We start from the raw sequence: 21,473 nt of genomic DNA on the forward strand, positions 1-21,473 counted from the left end.
TGATTTTCTACTATGAATTTATTTTTAACAAACAATTTGAATTAAGTTTATATCTTTATTCAATTAATAAAAATAAGATATGTAGAATAATATATAATCTAAAAGTATATATTTAATTTTTTTTTAAGTGTACAATATTGATTTTATAAATTTATAGGTTTTGTAAGTTAAAAAACTAATTTGTCAATACCTTTTTGTGAATATTTTTTTTTATCGAGTTTTTATTAACATACAGGGTTGCCACTCGGTCAGGAAAAGTCAGGAAATCAGGAAAAATTTTTTAAAATGACAAAAGTCAGGAAAAGTCAGGAAAAAATTGGGGGTTTTGAAAAAAAGTCAGGAAAAGTCAGGAAATTTGATAAAATTTAAAAAAAAATTCAGATTTTATCAGATTAAATTTACAAAATTCCTTGTTTTCCAAAGCCTTTAAATGGTAAAAATTAATTAAAGGTGCTTTAAAGTCAGAAAAAAATTCCAAAATTTTCCTAGAAATTTAAAAAAATATTTAATTTTATTTCCAATGCCTTCATCTGGTATAAATTAGTAAAATATCCTTTATAAAACTGCAAAAATTTTCTATTAACATATTGAACAAGTACCCTACTTGAACAAGAAGGTTTTGTAAGCTTTTTAGTATTGATGATCTGTAGCAAGGACACTTCCATAGTGAAACTGTGATATATAAACAAAAGTTTATCTAGCATAATTTTAGAATCAAAGTGTTTTTTGTTTAAGTAAATAATTGAGTTCTTTATAACTAAGCAGTTAGTTTAGTATTTTATGTAACAAGTTAATGTGTACACTGAACCGGAATGCAGACCTAATGAAGGAAACCATATCTTCATTAGATGAAGAGGTTGAAGTGCTAATAAAAAAACGAAGAAAATAAATTTTAGTACATACATAAAAAAAAACAGTATTTGATTAAGATCTTAATTGTTTTAATGTTTTAACTGTAAAAGTTCGTTATTGTTTTAAGGTTTGTGTTGTAAAAGTTCGTTATTGATTTAAGGTTTTAATTGTAAAAGTTCCTTATATGTCGGTTGTTTTTTCTAGATACATTTATGCTAGGAAATGCTAAAAAATTGTGTCTTTTTTCAGACAGGCTGTGTTTATAAGGTAATAATACAAGTATTTTGCTGATAGAGCTGTTTATTACAAACATCAATCATACACAGATGGTTTAAGTGATGTACTGGAAATTTGATGATAGAATTCAGCAAAAAACTGTTGTTTTTAACCTGTATTAAAATTAGATTGAAAGCTTTATATAGTTTTAAGTGTTAGGTTATGTATTTTAGAATAAGTTTAGTTTAAGAGTTTGATGTAGAAAAGTCAGGAAAATTTTTGTAAAAAGTCAGGAAAAAGTCAGGAAATTTTTCTCAGCTTGAACAGTGGCAACCATGAACATGTCAAAGTTAATTTAATATCTAGTATAAGTAGTTTAATATGTTAAATTAATATAAAAACCTTTTATTTAATAATCAAAGTTTTCAGAAATAAAGTTTTAGCTTACTTAAGATATGTTAAAACACAGTTAGTCTTTAAAATATATTAATAGTTTATAACTGAACACTAGTTAAAACTAAGTAAAACTAGTTAGCTATTTATCTATTATACCTATTATTATTACTTTGATAATAATATTAACAATATTAAACTATTTTTTAAGTTACTATGTTTTGATATAATTTGTTATTCATTATTATATATTAACGTAACAAATATTTTGTTTACTGTTATATATAAAAAAATATTAACATATTATTACTTGGGTATTGGCATATATTGGTCAAAAATCTTAAATCTTATCTTTTTATTTTGTAAAAGCAGTTGAACTATTGTAAAAAAACTCTTAAAATAAAGCTAGAATAATTATTATTTAAACTGTATTTTAAACATTCCAAAATAAAATCTATACTTATTAAAATTTCCGCTTTTTATAAAAAAATTTTATTATTAAACTTTTATTTTTCATTAAAATTAAAAGTTTAGTACCATGTTTGCTCATAATTATAGTTGTCCTTTGTTATAAAACACTAGCACTAAATATACTTTAGGCTTATTGTACAATTTAATTTAATATTAAATTGTGTCAGTTTTCTCTACTTTTATTGATATTAGTAGGGTTCCGACTAAAATTTCAGAAAAAACTTATAGGGAAATCCATAAACTATAACAAATTTATAGGTAAATTATCAAAAAAAAAAAGAATTCTAAACGTTACGAACATATTTCAAAGGTGTATAAAGTAAAATATGTCATTAACCTTTTATAAGCACAGTCTTGATAAGAAATTTACGGAAGTTTGACGGCTTTGAGCTCTGATTTCCGTTAAATTAGCAAACTTTAGATTAATTGTATTTAATACAAATAATTAAAAAAATCCGCTAGGTGGTGCCATGGAGTCACAGCTTGGTACTGAGATTGCAAATATATAGATTTAAAAAAAAATAAAACTTTTTTTTTGTGTCACTTTCAAATTTCAATCACCAACCAAAAAAAAAAAAAACTTATGGGGATTTCTAGGGATTTTCACATATTTTTCAAATTTTTCTAGGGATTTATAGAGTTTTTTCAGAATAATGCAAACTTCTAGGGATTTATAGAGAAGTGGGAACCCTATAATAGTGTATCAACAAATTATTTCGTAGATTTTTATTACTAATTTTAGAAGATAGTTGAGTTCCTTTTCTAACCAATATTATAAGTCATATACTCGACTAATATAATCTTGTGTAGAGTAATGGATAATTTAGTAAATGAACTTTAGTCATTCCATTGAGTTTTCGAGATTTGATCATGTTACATAGATTTTAAAAGAACAATTTTCCCAGACTGAATTTTGTAGTGTATTTGTTACAGTAGCTTTTAATTTTTACAGTAGTAAGAAAATATAAATTCTTACATAGAAAAAAGTACTTCAACAAACAAATAAGGTGGCAATAGACTTGTATTTAGCACCACTTGATTGTGTTTAAGCAGGAAAACAGGATGTTTAAAACTGAAACCACAAGTCTAAAGTTTAATTTTAAGACATTTTCATGAAATTATCAAAAATTTGATTGTGAAATAAAATATAAAACGCTCTTCAAAAAATATATATATTGTGTAATAAAAACAAAAAAAGCAAAACACATGGACTTCTGCCTTTCATTTATGTGAAGGTTCAAAAAATAAATATAAACTTCTCACATAAATATATCGGAAGTAAACTAATAGCTACATGGTTGAAAAAGTTTAATTTAGCTGTATACCCACAATTGAGTGAAATTAAATGCAGTTAAAATTTTAAAGTCTATAAAAGTACTATATTGTCATTAAAGGTAAAAAAGTATAAAACAATTTTACTCAAATTTACATATGTTTACATTAGTATGCAACAAAAAATAATATTTTGTGCTAATGACACTAATTTAACAGAAAAAAATAGTAAAGTAAAAATAAAGATAGTTTGGACCAGAATTAATTGCACGAATACTTTTTGAATTTGAAAATGATCGAACAGAAAATATTTTTAATTGTAATTGATTTAATATAAACTAAGAATTTAAAATCAGTTAAGTTAAAAAAAATTATAATTAAAGATATTGACATTAAACCATTTTAAATAAAACTCTAAATGTGTACAAGTATTTTCAGTTAAAAATAAAACATAAAGGTAAACTATATATTTTGATCTAAACTTAATCTATTAAATATATTCAAACCAAAAAATTTTCTTTCAAACTATTACCCAACCAACCAACTAATTTCTATTCAAAGCAATCTAAATTACCTTCAAACAGTTTTTTTTACAATCTTACCTATTTTTTGTATGTTTAATAACTTTAAACTAGTAATCAATAAATAATTTCTCAAACAAATTAAAAAAAAAACTTAAAATAACTTGTTGTTTAATCAAGTGTATACTCTTAGGGTAAAAAAAAAACAACAAAGTTTTTCATGCTATGTTATTAAAAACAGTTTTAAAATACTCTTTAGAATTACGTCCTGGACAAGACGTTAAAAGGTATCCAAGCGGTTTACGACACGAGTCGTATCACATAATAACTGAAAGATTCCTTCGTGCACCAGGTAATAGGACTAAACTTTTTTAGCGCCTTTTTTGTCGTTAAATAAATATATATATATAGAAGTAATCTTTAAAAAACTCAATCAGAATTGTGTAACTTTTTCAATATAACCAATTGCATATAGTTGCTTTTAGTCCAATCAAAAATTGTTATTTTATTATCGTTTTTTTAATATTGATCAAGTAAATAGATTTAAATAGATTTATGCAAATTTTATATTTTATTCGCAACCGGTTTCGGTGGCAAGAGATTGCGACCTTTTCAAGAAAAAATAAAATATGAAACTGCATATAACAATGTTAGTTAATTATACTGTTGTTTAAAAACTTATTCATGCGTGAAGAATATAAACAAAAACAAAAATGTTGCATATTCGAAAATTCAAGCGTATCAGAGTATAATTAGGTAAAATTGGTACTAGTTTAAAAAAAAAAAAACAAAAAAAAAGATTGAATTAATATTGATATAATGAGTCAAATAAAAAACTGAATACAGAGCTTTTCTTTAAAAAAATAATAATAATAAAATATTTATACATTTTCTTAAAAAAAAAAAAAATAATAATATTGATCAAGAAAATACTTATGTTAAAAAAAAACTGTTTTAATTTTTTAACACTGAAAATTACAAAAGTTTTAGTTGTTATTATAATTAGCTATAGTTGCCAGATTTTAATGAGCGAAACGCTACACAAATCTTCGAGCTTAAAATTTCAAGTTAAAACAAAAAAATATATATTCAGTATTCAGAAACTTTATTTCTGTAAGTTTAAAAACTCTTTTAACTTTTTAGATATTGTAAACTGTTTAATTTACGTTCTTAAATCTTCAATTATAAATAAATTTGTACTATTAAAAAAACTTGGTTCTGTATTTTACTTATTTTTTATTTATTTTATAAATACTTCATACATAATTATTGAAGTAATAGTCGAATGTATACTGATAAACAATATATGTTTAATCAACTAACAAGTAATCATAAAGTTAGTTAAGTAAAAAATTAACAAAAATCACTTGTTTTTTCAACCAATTTTTCGTATATAATTTCTTTTTTATTATTTAGTTTAGATATTTTTTTCCTATCGCGTTTCTTCTTTTAATCCCTGTTATTTAATTTATGAAAATGAATATCTGCTTAGACTTGTGGTTGCTGTTTGGTCTCAGGTTTTTTAGATTAAACATTTTAGATTTAATCTAAAAAATAATTTTTATTTAAAAAGCTATATAAATACATAGTAAGAATAAAATTTATGATAAACTAAAATATCTAATCAACCTTATTTTCTAATATCGTAATCATTAATTTACTATTAATTAATTAATAATTAATATCGTTATTAGTTGTTGTGTTGATATAATCGCTTTATATTGTCAAATAGAAGCGATTAAATATTTAAGTTTTATCAATTTATGATAATTAAGTTTAATTTTATTTATGTATTTATAAAATATACATTTTTAACCCAAAAATATGATAAAACTTTGGCTTTACACATGAGTTGGGGCACAAATTATTTCATTTGTGTGTAAACCTTAACTATCTTTTGTCTAAAAAACTAAAATAAAACTCTATTATATTTTTATTTACTTTATTTATTTTAGTTTAATTTTTTTTATGATAAAAAACATCACCGTATTATAATTATGGTTAAAAAATACATCAAATATAGTATATTTTCAGTTTGATATTGGTGAGACATCATCCTAGGTAATTGCCAAATATTTAGTATTATAATAATACTGTAAGAGCACCATGTACTTTTAAATAGTTTCTAAAAATTTCTAGTATATGTGCTTGTAGGTAGGTAAAAATTTAAAATGTTTAAGTATTTGTTTAATTGTTTTATTGAATTGTAAACAATTCAGTTTTAATCAACAAAATCTAGCAATAGAAATTGATTAAACAATAAATAATAGCAATAAAACTAAATCACTTCTAATACAAAACAGCTAAACTTTAAAAAATAAAAATAAAACTTAACAAATATTCTGAAAAAAAAAAAAAAAAAAAAAAAATTTTAAGGGAGTTAAATAAACTGTACATAAACATAAACTAAAGTTTTTAACAAGTAAAATTAAACTAGCAAAATAACTAAAACATATGAAGTTTATACACCTAAATTTAGGATTTCTATCTTTTGAAACAGATATAACAATTAAGAAATAGTAAAACTAATTAAAAAAAAAACACTTACTTGTTTAATCACAGTGTCAATGAGGATGAAACAACACTAAAAAATTTTAGATACAAGATACAAAAAAAAATAACTTATACCGATCCAGTACTACTTACACCCAGTTTATGAGACCAACACAACAGCAATCAGTCCAAAAAAAAGTACAAACATAAATAACAGAGATATAAGTTTAAGTTATGGTATGTAAAGATTAAGCTTGTTACTTTTCTGATTGACTTTTAAGTAAATCATCTCTTAGTCCAAATTGAAATGCTCCAATATAGCTTTTAAGTTTTTGGCAATTCTTCCAATATTTTACAACTAAGATACAATAATGACTTAAACCATAAATACTATTTACTCTGGGAAAAAATAGCTTGTTACTGAAAATATTGTTAAATGAATATGCATTTTATTAATGTTTGTAATGTAAGGCTTAAAATTAACTAGTTTTAAAAATTCATTAAAACACCTTTATCTAAATAGACAAACTTAAATCTTTAAATAAAATCTTATATACTTTACAAAATGCTGTAAATTATTTGTTTTAATTTGGTTTTTTACAGAATCTAAATGAAAAACTTTTTAATTATATATTACTATAAGCAATATATATATATATATAAAGCTTTTTTGAGACTCCGTAGATCTGTTCTTAAATTTATTTGAGAGCAGTGAAACGCCGTTAGTCTGAATAAAGTTTTGACACAAAAACATCTGTGGTATATATATATAAATATATATTACTATAAGTAATTTGATCAAAAATCGGTGTAATTGCGCTAGTGGCTGCAAATATGATTTGAAAGGGGACAATTGACGTTTGGAGAACATTATTTACAAGGCAACAGTTAACTCTGACCTTGAAAAGAAGTTCTACTTCAGCTTATGCTCAACTCAGTTCAGATTTTGGTATGCTAACCATAAAAATTTTTTTAAGGGTGGTTTATACAAAAATGAGACAAAGCTTTCAAAGTATGTTTGGGGTCTAAAGCGCAAAAAATTGGTTTTAAATTAACTTGTAAAGTGATAAAAAGAGCACAACCAATAGCAGATGGGAATAACCCTGTTTGTCGGCTGTGCTTAAAAGAATCAACAGCAGTTTTGCATGCCTTAAAAAATGAAGGTTGTTTAAATGTTAGGAGTGAATTCATATCGTCTTGTCAACATATGAAAAAACTCCTCTTAAAATACAATAAATTTTAAAGTATTTTATAGTCACTTAACTGTGGTTTTTGTGAACTTTAGTTGTTTGTTTGGTTAGATGAATGATCAACTTTTGCACCGAATATTTGTAATGTACAATGTTCAATTCTTACGTCATATTGTTTTTGTATAACTTTTGCATCTCTGTTTACCAAAGTGCTTTTTATTTTAAATTGAACCAGCTGAAGATTAGGGACAACATTTTTTGTCTTTATGATTATGAAACGTATCTACTGGAATTTTTAAATTGAATATTCCTATTGAATTATATACTTCTATTGTTATGTAAATGCTGAAACAGAGAGGCTCTCTACATGTTCTGTTTGACAGAATAGTGAAACAATTGTGTTTGAAAACTTAGTGTTTTATATATATATACATATATAAGTTGTAAAGTATGCAAGCCATATAAATACTTTTAAATCAATTTAAAACTGCTGATTGGTTAGCAACATGTACAAAAGTTTTTATAAATTTAAATACTTAAGTGATTTTATTTGTAATTTTTGTTATTTTTTTATTCTTGAATTTTGGTACTTTTTTATTCTTTTAAAAGTTGTTATATTGTTTCTTTCTAATAAATTCTCAGAGAAGAAAAAGTTATATATAGTTAAATTAATATGTCTGAAGCAGATATAAGAAGTGTCCTTGATAACAGTAAAGTTAACAGAGCCACAAAAGAAAGCCTGATACAACTTGGAAGAAAAAATTATATTAAGTATGAATTATTGGAAAAATAAATCAGTAATTTGAAAAATGAGTATGAGAAGAAAATTAAAGAACTGGAAATTAGCATTAAAAAAACGCAGAAAAACCATATGGAGGTTTATATGAAACAAAAAGCAGAGAATTCTCCTGAACAGATAATTAATTTGCTACATAAAAGTCTAATGGAATTTAAAAATGTTTTACTAGCAAATTTCAGAATTTTGTAATGAAATGCTCAGTAGATCCAGAAAGATCAAATAACTCAATTACTATACAACCGGACATTGTTAATAACATCGACAGTAAATTGACATTAGTAACAGAAAAAATAAATGCTGAAAGTGAAAGAAAACTAATAAAAAAAAGCTTTAAATGTCATAATTTTTAATGTTCCTGAAAATTGTAACAGTCCATCAGTTTACACAATTGAAAATTCTAAAAAAAGACCTCAACTTCAAATAGTTTAAGTTCTAACTAGTTGACTGAAACTGAACTAAATACATTATACTGTGTGGGTAAATATAACATCAATAAAATAAGACTAGTTATTGTGAAACTAAGAACTCAATCTACTAGAAAAAGATTACTGAGTCTAAGAAACCTTCAAACATTACACCATGGAAGAGAAATTAACATATACATTAAGGTCACAGGGGCAGGGTAAATCATTTTTTTCACAATTTGATCTTATTTTTTAGAGTTTTAACTAAGCTACAAAATGCTTTTTACATATTTTAAAAGTTAATTTTTTTTTTGAGATATAGCATGTCAAAGTGGGAGGCAAAAATAGGTTCCTTATGGGAGGCGCAAACTAAAATTGCAAAAAAAGAATATTTCATTAAAAATCTATCTCTATTCCTACGTTAAAAAAAAATACCTTAAACTTTCAGGAATTGTTCCTTGCAATATTTAGAAAATTTAGTTCATTATTAATAATAAAATAATTTGATAATATTATTAAAGTTACGTTCAAATTTAAAATGGGTATTACTAATAAGTAGCTTTTAAACAGTCTTATGACAATATTTTTGAAAATTTTTAGTTTATAAATAATGTTAGTTGCAATCAACTGAAATGCATTTAAAGTAGCTATACTACAGTGTCTTCAGTAGTTTTTAACAGTTAAAAACTCTTTTCTTATCTCAAGTTTAATTACATACTGAAATGGGACAAGAAAACTTGTAATTTATAGACCAGAAATAACATCAGTACTGATATAAAAAAAAAAATCAGTAGCTACCCTAATGGTAACTGAAAGTTTAACTATTTTATACAGTTTTAGCTTAACTGTTTTTTATAAGTACTCATTAATTATTTCCATTTAACATCCATTATTAATGTCGTATAATGCAAGTGTTTAATTTTTAGGATAAATATTTAGTATTGTTTATCTTAAATAATTGTCTGTAAAAATAACACTTGTTACCTTATCAAATAATTTATCTTATTTTTCAAAATTAAGAAAGTTCAGTTTATAATATTGTACAAATGTTTTAGTTTTTAATACATTAATATAATCATGCCTATGAGAGAACTTCCAGTGTCATCAGAAGAAAATGACTTCATTTTAGGAGCATTGGCAAAAAATATCAGACTGGATAAGCGAGACATGCTTAGTTATAGGGAACTTTCTATCAATTTTGGCTGTGATCTTGGTTATTGCATGGTCAGTCTAGGTGATACAAAGGTAAGCAGTGTTTATTTACAAAAAAAATATAGGTAGATAATGGAATTAAAGAAAGTTGATATTTTTTAAAACTAATACTTGTATAGTTTTTTTTGAGGAATTAGATAGGTATAGCTAAAAGTTGTTGTCTTGTTCATTTAAACAATTAAAAGGTAATGGCACAAGTAATTGCTGAAGTTGACAGACCAAGGGAATCAAGACCCAGTGAAGGTAGATTGACTGTTCACTTGGAAATGTCCACACTTGCTGCTGGTTTTCTTGATCCATCTAAGCCTGGTTTGTTGTTTTGAAATATATTTGTAATTTAATTTCTTAAATTTCCAGTTAAAGTATTTTTTCTACTGTATGAGTGTAGTACTAGCTTAAGAATGTGTTTGTTTATCAAATACTTTAACTAATAGTTAAGCTTGTTTCAATTAATATCTAATAATTCTACCTGTCTGCCATTAGATCAGAAATTTTTGTAGATGTTTATTTATTAAGGGCATAGGGGAAGGCGGGGAGTCCACCTTGATTTTTACAAATTGTTCTTATTTTATAGAGTTTTATCTGAGCTATCAGACATTTTAACCTCTTAAAAAAGTTCAAAGTAATTTTTAAGATATAAGCGGTCTAAGTCAGTGACCTCAATAGGTTCTTAATGGAAGGCGCAAACTAAAAACGCAAAAAAGACCATTTCACAAAAAATGTATATCCTCCTTCATTTTTAAAGTAATATTCTTCAAATTTTCATAGTAAGTTTATTATTAAATTTTAAAAAGATTGAATGCAGGAATTTTTTTAATTTTAAAAAATTAAGTTTTAATTAAAAAAAAAAACCACCTATTTTTTTGTTTTTATAATCTAAAATATTTGTTTTTAAATATTTTCAAAATTTCAACGTTCAAAGTCTTTTAAACTATAAAAGAAACGTTTCCTGAAAGTTTGAGGTCTGTAGCTCAAAAAATGAAGGAGAAGATAGATTTTTAGTGATTTTTTAAATTTCCAAGAAAATTGACCTCAAAAAATTTGCGGTCCATATGTTTGTATTGGAAGTTCTTTATAAAAATTACCATATCTCAAAAGTTTGATAATATTTTTCAATTCTATAATAATAGGCTTGTAGTTTGTACTTCAAGCTTTCATATAAAATCAATGTTATTTTTAGTAAAAAAAATGTCAGACCCCCTTATGCCCTTAATTTAATAAAAAGTTTGTTTCTATTTTTCAAAGTAAAAATAAAGTCTTAATAAAAATGTGCTGCCTTGCACATTTTTGAACTCAAATTAATTTTTTAAATATAAGTGTGCAAAGTTGGAAAACTCAACAAGTTCTTTTTAAAATTATAATGTTAAAAATTAAAAATAAACGACAGGCTTTAAGGCATCATTCTCAAACTTTCTCAGTCTAATATTAATTTAATGAAACAATATTTTTCTCTTTTGGTCAAAAAATTCAAATTTTTAATTTAATTTATTTTTAAAACATTCTTTTCTTTTGATACAAAAAAAATTTAACAATAAAAAGAATTGTGCTTTAATGTTAGTGTACTAAAATTACATTATCTCTAAAGTTAACTAAAATGTTTGTATGTTATGAAAACTTACTTGTAGTTCATATTTTAAACTTTCAAATATAGCCAATGTTAATTTTTGTAAAAACATCTTACTACCACTATGCCTTTAAGATAACAGTCACCACTATGTCTTTCATTCGTTGTGTTTTTTTTGATAAAAATAACTAGTTCAACATTTTTATACTACAACTGTTTTTAGATTTTTTAAATCTTGTTATAATTCAAAGTGATTATCTTAAAAGCTGCCTTATGTGTTTTAAAGATTTAAAACAAATGTTATGTATCTTTATAGTAATAAATTTACATATATACTTAAAACATTATTCAATTTTAGTATTCAAATTCGAATTTATTAAATTTAAAAAGCATATATTAATTTATTTTAAGTTTTTATGACATTTAAAAAAATATTTATATGATTTTTGAATATTGCTGTAAATTTATGTATATAAGGTAACAATAAAACGATAAAGTACAAATTTATACTGCAACTCTATTTTCAAATCAATTGGTTTAACAATATGTTTTGTTACCTTTAAAAAATTGTTAAACCAATTGATTTGAAAAAAAATATAATCTACTTACAAAATCTGTCTTTTAAGTTCCATTTAAAGATGTTTGTTGCATTACATAAATAAACGCATCAATAAAAAAGTACAGTTACTTTGTTATGTTTTCCTAGTGTAATAAAAACATAGATTTAACTCTTTTTGAGAATAACATAGTAACTAATTTATTTGTTTTTACTTTGCATAAACATAATTGTAGTTTTCTACATAAGTTGTTGATAGCAGACGCTATCACACGATTTAGCAAGTTTGATGTTTGCTGATATCAGCAAGATTAAATACTTTTTAACAAATAGGTTATTTAATGAAATATACAAATATAAATATGTGTTTTATCATGTTAGAATGTTTAGAGTATTTCTAGGTGTTTACAAAGACTAAAAATTTGTTATCTTTTTAACTTAAAAAAATATTTTTACTTAGTTAGTATGACAAAAAAGTGTTCGATAGTCAGCCTTTAAATTTTATACTTTATTATAAGTTTTTGGTTTATTTTTATTTTTTATCTACTGCTATTGGTAAAATATTGTCTAATAAAAAATATATATTAAATAATTGTAATGCTAAGCTAGTTAATCATTATGTTGGTATATTTTTATGTAAAACTAGGTTAAGTTTTGATATATAATCATATTAGTAATTTTTTATAAGTTTTAACCTTTTTGAAATGTAGAGATGTTTTTAAAGTTGTCTAATTCTCTGTAGTTTTCAGTTTAATTAAAAAATTTTATTAAATATTATATATCATATAAAATATTTTTTTTTAAAGCTTATGAAAATTTTAAATGACTTAATAATAATTTTTGACAATTTAGTACATTTTTAGTTTCGGTATCTTTATTAATAAGCACTTGTACAATTCAGGGTTTAGCAAACTGCGGCCAACAAAGCAAATATCTGACTGCAAAAATGTGTGGTCTGCAATGTACTTTTCAGCTAAATGCATACCTTTAAAAAAAGTTTTTGTGGCAAAAACTTACAATTAGGCTTTCTGTTTAGTAATTAAAAATTAGTAGTGCTTTGTTACTGCTTATTTCTCTGCTTTCTTGGTTTAAAACAGTATTTTTGATGGTTACTACGATTATTTTATATAAATTTCACCTGCAAACAACTTTTTTCTTTACAGTGTGGTCCTCAAGCAATTTTTAATAGGAAAATTGACCTGTTACTTAAAAAATGTTACTTACAGCCCGTGATACAATAAAAAATTTTAAAACTTCTCCAATAAACAAAATTAATACTTTTGTTTGTTTGTAGCTTGTATGTTTTTTGTTTTATCAAAACTATAAAAAAACAAATACCATATTTTAAATATTTTATCAAAATTTTATTATAAATTTATAAGGAAACTGGTAAAAATTTAAATTGGTTTAAAGAATAATTTTAATGTTAAAATAGAATTTTTAATTACAGTTCACTGTTGCAGTTCGTCTTCAAATTGAATAAATTCTTATGTTTTAAGTTTTATTGTTTCAATGTTCTGAATTTTAATTTATAAATACGTTTTATTTGAATTTATTTTACTCTCTACAAATGAACATGTAGTACCCTTAGATTGAAATTTTAAATATAAGATAAATTTTACACCGTTAATTTGTAGAAAGTCCTTTTTCAAGAAAATTTAAATTACGTTGACACTGTTTCGTTGCTTATTACTAACATTTAATTAAATTACATTTTACTTGTTGTTATTTTATGAAGCTAAATTGTTGTATTTCTATTAAACCGACGGTTAAGTTAAACAAACCCACAACCGACTAGTTTCAAACAGGAACGGCGAACGTGGAAATCCAGCAGTTCCTGGAGAAGTCGCTGACGAAGTGCGACGCGGTGGACGTTGAGGAGCTGTGCCTGAGGAGCGGGGAGAAGTGCTGGAACGTCCACCTCCACCTCAACCTGATCAACCACGACGGCAACGTGCTCGATTGCGCCTCCATCGCCGCCATCACCGCGTTGAAACACTTCAAGCGGCCGTCGGTGCAGTTCAGCGGCACAGAGGTAAGATAAGTTGTCACACTTATTTTCAAATAGTATTTAAGTGCTACGCAGTTGTTTATCTGTGTGAAGAAAGTCCAGGCTTTTCATCTGAAATTCTGAGGTCATTATTTCAGTGTTTTACGTTTTTATGCTTCACAATAAATAGGAGCTGACAAATAAACAGGTGAAAGTACAATCGTTGGAAGAAAGCAATCCGGTTCCACTCACTGTCAACCACATGCCTCTGTGCTGCACGTTTTCATTTTTCAATGAAGGGAATGAAATGGTGTTAGATGCAAATTATAAAGAAGAAAAAGTTTGTTTATTTTGTTATGAAAATTTATTTTTAAAGTAATTTTTTCCATAAATGAGCTTTTTATTTACTGTTTTAGTGTTAAGTTGACGAAGGTCTTTTTATATAATTTTAAACTTTTTATAATAAAGTAGTTGTTTTTATGCCAGGTTTAAAATTACTTGTTTAGTGTATACTTATAAATTTGTAAGTATATAAATAAGTGTAAAATTATTAACATATTCAAGCAAAAAAGATAGAACAAAGATTTGGCTTAAAAAGTGGTGAGATATGTTACTTTATTATCACTAAAAAACGTTAGCATTTTTAGAATAAAGTTAAATCCTGCATTTTGCAACTGGTTCTTATATTTTTTATATTCTAGGTGCTTGTATGAAAAAAAGTCCTAATATTTAAGTTATATGACGAATTAAAAAAATAGCGTAAAGCTTATTAAACTGTTTTCAAATGTTTTTTTTTTTGCTAGTGTAAGCTTGTAAAGTTATAATGAAAGTCATCAACGTAGGAAACTGATAATAAATTACTGTTAGGTTCGAGATGGAAAGTTGATGGTAAGCATGAATCGACACAGGCAAATATGCAAGTTTCTCATGTACGGAAGCATACAGATCAACAAACAACAAGTTCTCAAGTGTAACAGTATAGCTGCTACTAAAGTTTGCTTTATAATTGATTTTATTAAGTATTAGTAATATATAAACTTTTATTTTTTTCTTAAAATTTATTTGTAGTTATCTAACCTTCAAATTAATGTTGAAACTATAATAGGTGAAAGATTTAACGGAGTTCATCAACAAAGCGTTGAAGGTAGACAGCGAAAGAAGAAGTGAGAAGAACTTCGACTTCACTCCGATCACCGCTCATTTCGGTAGAAAAGAAGAAGATGAACAGAAGGAGTTCGGGTACCGACAGAATGAAAGTGATACTTCTGGAGACTGCATTGAAGCCGATATTGGTGAGTAACAATTTAATTTTTCTAAACTATTTTCTTAGCTTTTGAGTGATGGAAACACTAAAGTATATACATTTTTAATTAGTCTGATTTTTTTTACTTTTTAACTTAAAAAAAATAATTTAGTTTTTAATTGACATGTTATTAAAACCATTTTAAGACTTCGTAATATTTTTGAATGATTATTATTTAAAGTATTTTCTTTATAACTAACAAAAAGTTGAAGTTGAGTTTATAATAAAAATTTTCCAATCTTTTATAAATGTAAAAATAAAGAACTTTACAGTATAGCATTGTATTATTCAGGGTTCGTGCGCGTCAGGCTAAGTCAGGCTAAATCAGGCTAAATCAGTTTTTTTGAAAAAAGTTGAAAAACGTCAGGCTAAATCAGTTTTTGTGTTTAAGTATTTGAGAATCTCAGTTTTTGTCAGTTCAAATGTATGAAATTTTTTTAATTAAGATCAAATTGAGATGTGAATTTATTTCTAAATAAAGATTTAGTTATTAAAGACAATATCAGTCAGTATTTGTAAAAATAAGTGCTTAAAACCTTTTGTTGAATCTCTAAAATAATTTTAAGAATCTTCATTATTTTATTTTTAGTAGATTATATACGTCATAATTATAAAAATTCATAAAAAAGTACAGTTTAAACATTACAGTTTAGTTCAACAACTTGACTGTTTGTTTGAATTTGTTTACATGAGCTTTGTTTTTCAGAGCTTATTTGGTTAATAATTTAATTTCTAATATAAAGGCTTTATACCAAATACTTTATAGATTAACACTCTTAGCAGTTTGTTCATATATTTTATTTTCTGTTTATTCAAAGTTATTAGAGATATTCACAAGACTAAAAAATTACTTGTGTAATATCATGGTTATTTTAATTACTTATTTTAAAAATTAAGATGCTTTAATGATAACATAAAGTTTTTGAGAGATGTGTTTAATTACATTTTGTTTTTCTTTTTCAGACTTATTCACATTTCTGTTTTAATTAATAAAAGCTTTTAATCCAGTCATGTAACTTATAATTGACGAATTCAAGTACTAATTGACACGAACCTTATATATGGGTGATAAGTGGTGGATGTAACTAAGCCCCAAAATTTAATAAAGGTATGAATTCATTGAAGCAGAAATTATAATGACCAGTTAAAAATATTCAAGTTGCTGGGTGAGGGATTGATAGATGTTGAAAAATAATTCATTTATATTTTTATTTTCTTTAAAAAGTAGTTTTGTGAATACTTTTATTGTGTTAATTTGCTATTTAAGACCCCCTGATACCCAAAATGCCTTCTGAAAGTGATTTTTTCTACTTTGAAAAAATGTCAGGCTAAATAGGTCTCTGTCAGGCTAAATGAAAAGGAATTTCGCGCACGAACCCTGATTATTATTATTAACGATTATTTACTATGTAATCGTTTATTAACTTATACTGACTTAAAAAATTGTCCATTTGTAAATAAAATACTTATATCTTTATAAATTGAATTGTTTAATTGGTAAAAAAAAGCTATACGTTTTTTAAAGAATTTGACATTGATTATTTTAGATACTGAAGCGATGGAAACAGAACCAATAAGCAAGCAGAACGGAGTGAATGGTGAAGTGAGTGCTAGTTGGTTCGAACAACCGGCCGGTAAGAAAGAACAACAAGTAGAAGACAGCGATGAAGAAGTTGTAGTGTTAGGAGATTAATTATTTGTTTCAAGTTTAGGAAAAAGTTGTGATTTAGATTAAGTAATTTTTTTTGTTTAGTATAATTTTTGAGATTCTTTCTGTTTTGATAGGAAATTCTTATGGTCTTTGTTTAAGCGTTTCTTAAAAAGTATTATTAAAACTAAAACTTTTTTAAGTGTGATTTAAAACTTTAAATTTGAAACTAATTCGGCCTTACAAGTTTTTATGTCAAATTTTTTTTTTTTTAGTATTGTGTTTAATTTTAAATGATTCAGTAGTAAACTCAATGAAAAACCTTACGCATTGGTATCAAAGTAATTTGAATTTCTTGAAACTACAGTATTTCTGTTAATTTTTTAGTTTGTAAACTACTTTATTTAAAAATATAGTTTTGAACAACTAAATGAAAGATAAAATTTTTGTCAGGGTTTTTAAAATTAAAAGTTTCCATCTTTTTTATGCTTTGGTTAAAGTGCGTTTCTTAAAATATTTTATATTTATTTTGTTTACTAAGAAGTTTAGAAACTATATAGTAAAATGCTGTTATAAATATTATATTCCATTTATTCTAGTATTGTCAAAGATTATACAGTAAGCCTGTTAATCTATTTTAAAAAGTAAATAGTTTTCTTTAACAAAAAGAATGTTTTTATGATACTAATAGTGTTGTTTGTTTAAAACTTTGTAAATTTTAGCTATTTGTATAAGAAACTTTATGTAAGTAGTTGTAATACTATTTAGATTAAATACTTTAAGGTGGTAATAAAATCAAAATGCTCGAGTTTAAATTATAAACGTCTCCACTCCAACAATTTTTTTAACTTATATCAGCAGTCGGCAAACTGTGGCCCACGGGTCAAGAATTTTTTTTGGCTCGTGACGTGCTTTTAACTAAAAACAAGTGATGCAAAGGAAGCAAGTTTCAGCTTTTTTATGTTTAAAGTTTACAAGTATACTATTTTTTTGCTTATGTGTAAACTGTATTTCTATTTTATATTCATTTCATTCCAAGTTTGCTGTTATTATTATTTTTTTTCTTAATTTACTATGGCTTGCGAAAACATTTTTTTGGTAAATCTGGCCAAATAATTTATAAAAGGATGCCCAGATTCATGACCAAAATATAAATAAAATTTAAAAAAAAGATCATTTAAGAGGGTTATGTTAAAAAATATTTCTAGGTATCTTTGAAATATACAAATAACTAACAAAAAAAAAACTGGTTTTGTTTTAAAAACTATACTAGTTTCATTCTCAAGTTGTAAGTAAATGTTAAATGACTTTGTAAAACAGTTTTAATTATGACGTATAAATAAATTAAAATAAATACAAGTTTTAGAGTTAAGCCAGCAAAGCTTAAGTAAGGGTATGTTAATTAATAAGTTGTTATTATTATTGCTTTTCAATTTAATGCGATTTGCGTATTTGACTTAGGTCGCTCTTCGTTTATCAGTATTGATTCCAGGCTGTAGAGTTCGCTTTGTTTACATCGTTTCAAAACTTTAAAGTTTTGAACTAAGTCAGAGTTTTGACAGCGTGTACAATTAAAAAGATGGTCGAATATTGCGCTGTTTTTATATGTTCCGCAGTGGTCTGTAATTCGTCAGAAGACTTGTGACGTTTCTCTAATTAAGAGATGGTCTTCAAATACTTCCGAGCTATTACTTTTATTGCTGAAGTGATCAGAAAATTTTATGCTCGTGTAGGCCGGTTTAATAACAATGTTGTGTTTTTGAAGTATAGATTGCGAAACATGAGCAGTATTCAGGGTTGCCACTTTACCTGGAAAAACATGGAATTAGACAATTTAGGCAAAAATAACCTGGAAAAACCTGGAATTTTAATCAAAAAACCTGGATATTTTAACAATTTTAACATTTGCAGTAGTAAAATTTCGATTTGACACAAAAAATCTATCATATAAATAAGATTTTTTTGTCATTATCAAAATATTTTTTATTAAAAATCACATTTAAAGTAACTTTACAGTATCTTTTCAATGTTTTTATACTATTTAACACAGTTTCTTATATAGAAATTTACTTAAAACTAACAATAAGCCCAAATATGTGTACTTTTAAACACCTGGAAGAAATTTGGAAAACCTGGAAAAAATTTGGAAAAAACGAGTGGCAACCCTGAGTATTCAATGTATGTTTTATTTTAATTTTTTGTACTAATCTTTTGGTCTTGTTTGAATTTTGAGTTGTCGATTTTATTAATTTCAAGGAATTTGTTGATTTTGGACTCTATAAGGTTTATTGAATACTGATTCTTATGTAATATTTTTTTAATTTTTGTATATTCATCTTTAAAAGCAGTAAAATTTGAGCATATATTAGGCGCTCTGTTTAGACAAATTTTAATAAACTAAGATTTCACTCTAGAAAGATCCGTTGACGGAAAGCTACTGTTTCTCGACACTGAAGTAAAGCATGTATCAAACCAACTACACATAAGTGTTTACAAAAAACCAACAGACACAGGTCTAGTAATGAAATACACTAGTATCTGACCAAAATCTTGGAAACTAAGTTTCATAAAATTTTATCAAAATAGAGCGCTAAATACATCCTTAAATTTAGAATGAAACTAGTATAGTTTTGAAGACGTTTGTGAAGTAAATATAAAATTATTAACCTCTACATACTTAAGTTGCAAATGGTATATAATAGTAATGATACTTACATGCTTCAACTGTTCGTAATGTTATTTAAGTTTATCTTATTTCTAGTTGATATTTAAAATTTATGTAGTTTTTCTGATCACCAGAATTAGATTAGAGTCGAACAGTAGACCTAAGAAATACTCATCCCAGGATTGCCACGAAGTCTGGAAAAACGAAAAAAAAAGAGAAAATTCAGGAAAAATAAAGGTTTTCGAAAAAAGTCAGGATATTTGATATAAACAAAGATTTGATCAGGGAATCCTTTCCTCAGAGACTTTGAATATGCATGTGTTGATGAAGCTCCAGCGGAAAGCTGAAAAAGTATTTCTAGACAATCATGATGGTTTTGGTGTATGCTAAAAATTAAAAAGTTTTGTTGTTAATGTACATTTTTAAGAATAAATTTAAATTTATTTCTCATTTTATTAATAAATATTTTCCTACCAAGCCCTGAAAAAAGTTAAGCAACTTTGAAAATTTCATTTCCCCTAAAAATAATGTGTCTCTTTTATTTAAATATCACAGATTTAACCTATATCAATTTTATTTTACCACAGATGTTCTTGTGCTAAAACTTTATTTCAACTAACGGCGTTTCACTGCTCTCAAATGAATTTAAGAACAGATCTACGGAGTCTCAATAAGCTCTAAGAATAGATAATATTCTATTCTTAGAGCTTATTGAGACTCCGTAGATCTGTTCTTAAATTCATTTGAGAGCAGTGAAACGCCGTTAGTTGAAATAAAGTTTTAGCACAAGAACATCTGTGGTATACATTCCGATAAGCTTAGCTTATCAGGATCTCCAGGATTTAACGCCTTATAACGTTACATCTTATCTCAATTTTATTTTATATTTTAATCTTACTATTGACTTAAATATTTTTTCCCAAAATATAAATATACGAATAGTAAAACTTATATTGAGTTCAAAAATGTCTTAAAAGTTTTATTTTACACAAAAATTTTACTATATCGATAAATTAAATTACAAAAATAAATTTTTCATTAAGTCCAAATTGATATTTATTTTTATAGGATTGTTCATTTAATACATTTCAGATTTGTAATGACTTAGGTAATTTCAAAGTATTATTAATGAAACTGAAGTATTATGTCTGCCTTTAAATTTATATAGTCGGGAAATAAATAGAAAAAATATATACTTATTTTAAAAATATGCAAAAAAAAATGTTAGTAAATGTTGTCTAACTTGAAACCGTAAAAGTCTTAGTTTTCATTTTAAGTACAAAAAAGCTTCATTCAAGTATAACTTTTTGTTTATAGCTTTATCAAGACTATTTAAATACTAGTAAATTAATTAGATTAAAAAAAAAATGAAGTACAGCATTATTTCAGTTTTAAGACTATTAATATAACTAGAAACTGTAGTTTGTAAAACATCAACATGTATTTTAGTATTGATAGTTTGTTTGGCTTTCTTAAAAAAGAAATTGCTTATAATACTGTTACACAGAATAGTTTTGTTCCAACAATACCTCACGTAAAACTACTTGGCGCTCCTACCGTGTGCAATCTTTGTCAGTTCCATTAAAATTATTAAATAAGACATTCTATGATTTATTAGAACTTAAACAATTTGACGACTATGAAAATTATCTCTGCCAATATAACACAAACATGCAAATATCCATTGCAAAAATTGCTAATGAAGTTACTGTCTTTCTAAAATTTAAAAAATATTTTGTTTACTTTAGTTTATATTTTATGTCGTACTTTAAGTTGTGATAAGATTAGAAAAGTATAAGAGTATTTAAAAGTTGTAATAAATATGTCATTAAAAAATGTTTATCTTAATATTAAAATGCACTTCTTTAGTTAATTTTTGTTTGAAGTATACTTGTCCTCTGTACATAAGTAAGTATTTTTACTA

General features: G+C 25.1%; 1 protein-coding gene across 1 annotated transcript; it reads left to right on the top strand.

Annotated features, from left to right (window-relative positions):
* The first annotated feature begins 9,673 nt into the window (after positions 1-9,673).
* LOC145829402 (uncharacterized) lies at positions 9,674-17,349 on the top strand. Its single transcript, XM_082937182.1, has 7 exons — positions 9,674-9,856; positions 10,009-10,132; positions 13,752-13,978; positions 14,142-14,273; positions 14,801-14,926; positions 15,039-15,225; positions 16,784-17,349. The coding sequence occupies exons 1-7, from the start codon at positions 9,689-9,691 to the stop codon at positions 16,927-16,929; spliced, it is 1,110 nt and encodes a 369-aa protein (XP_082793308.1). The 5' UTR covers positions 9,674-9,688; the 3' UTR covers positions 16,930-17,349.
* Positions 17,350-21,473: the final 4,124 nt, after the last annotated feature.

The sequence above is a fragment of the Thalia democratica genome, chromosome 2 (genome assembly GCF_965202585.1).
Source record: "Thalia democratica chromosome 2, ktThaDemo2.hap1.1, whole genome shotgun sequence".
NCBI lineage: Eukaryota > Metazoa > Chordata > Thaliacea > Salpida > Salpidae > Thalia > Thalia democratica.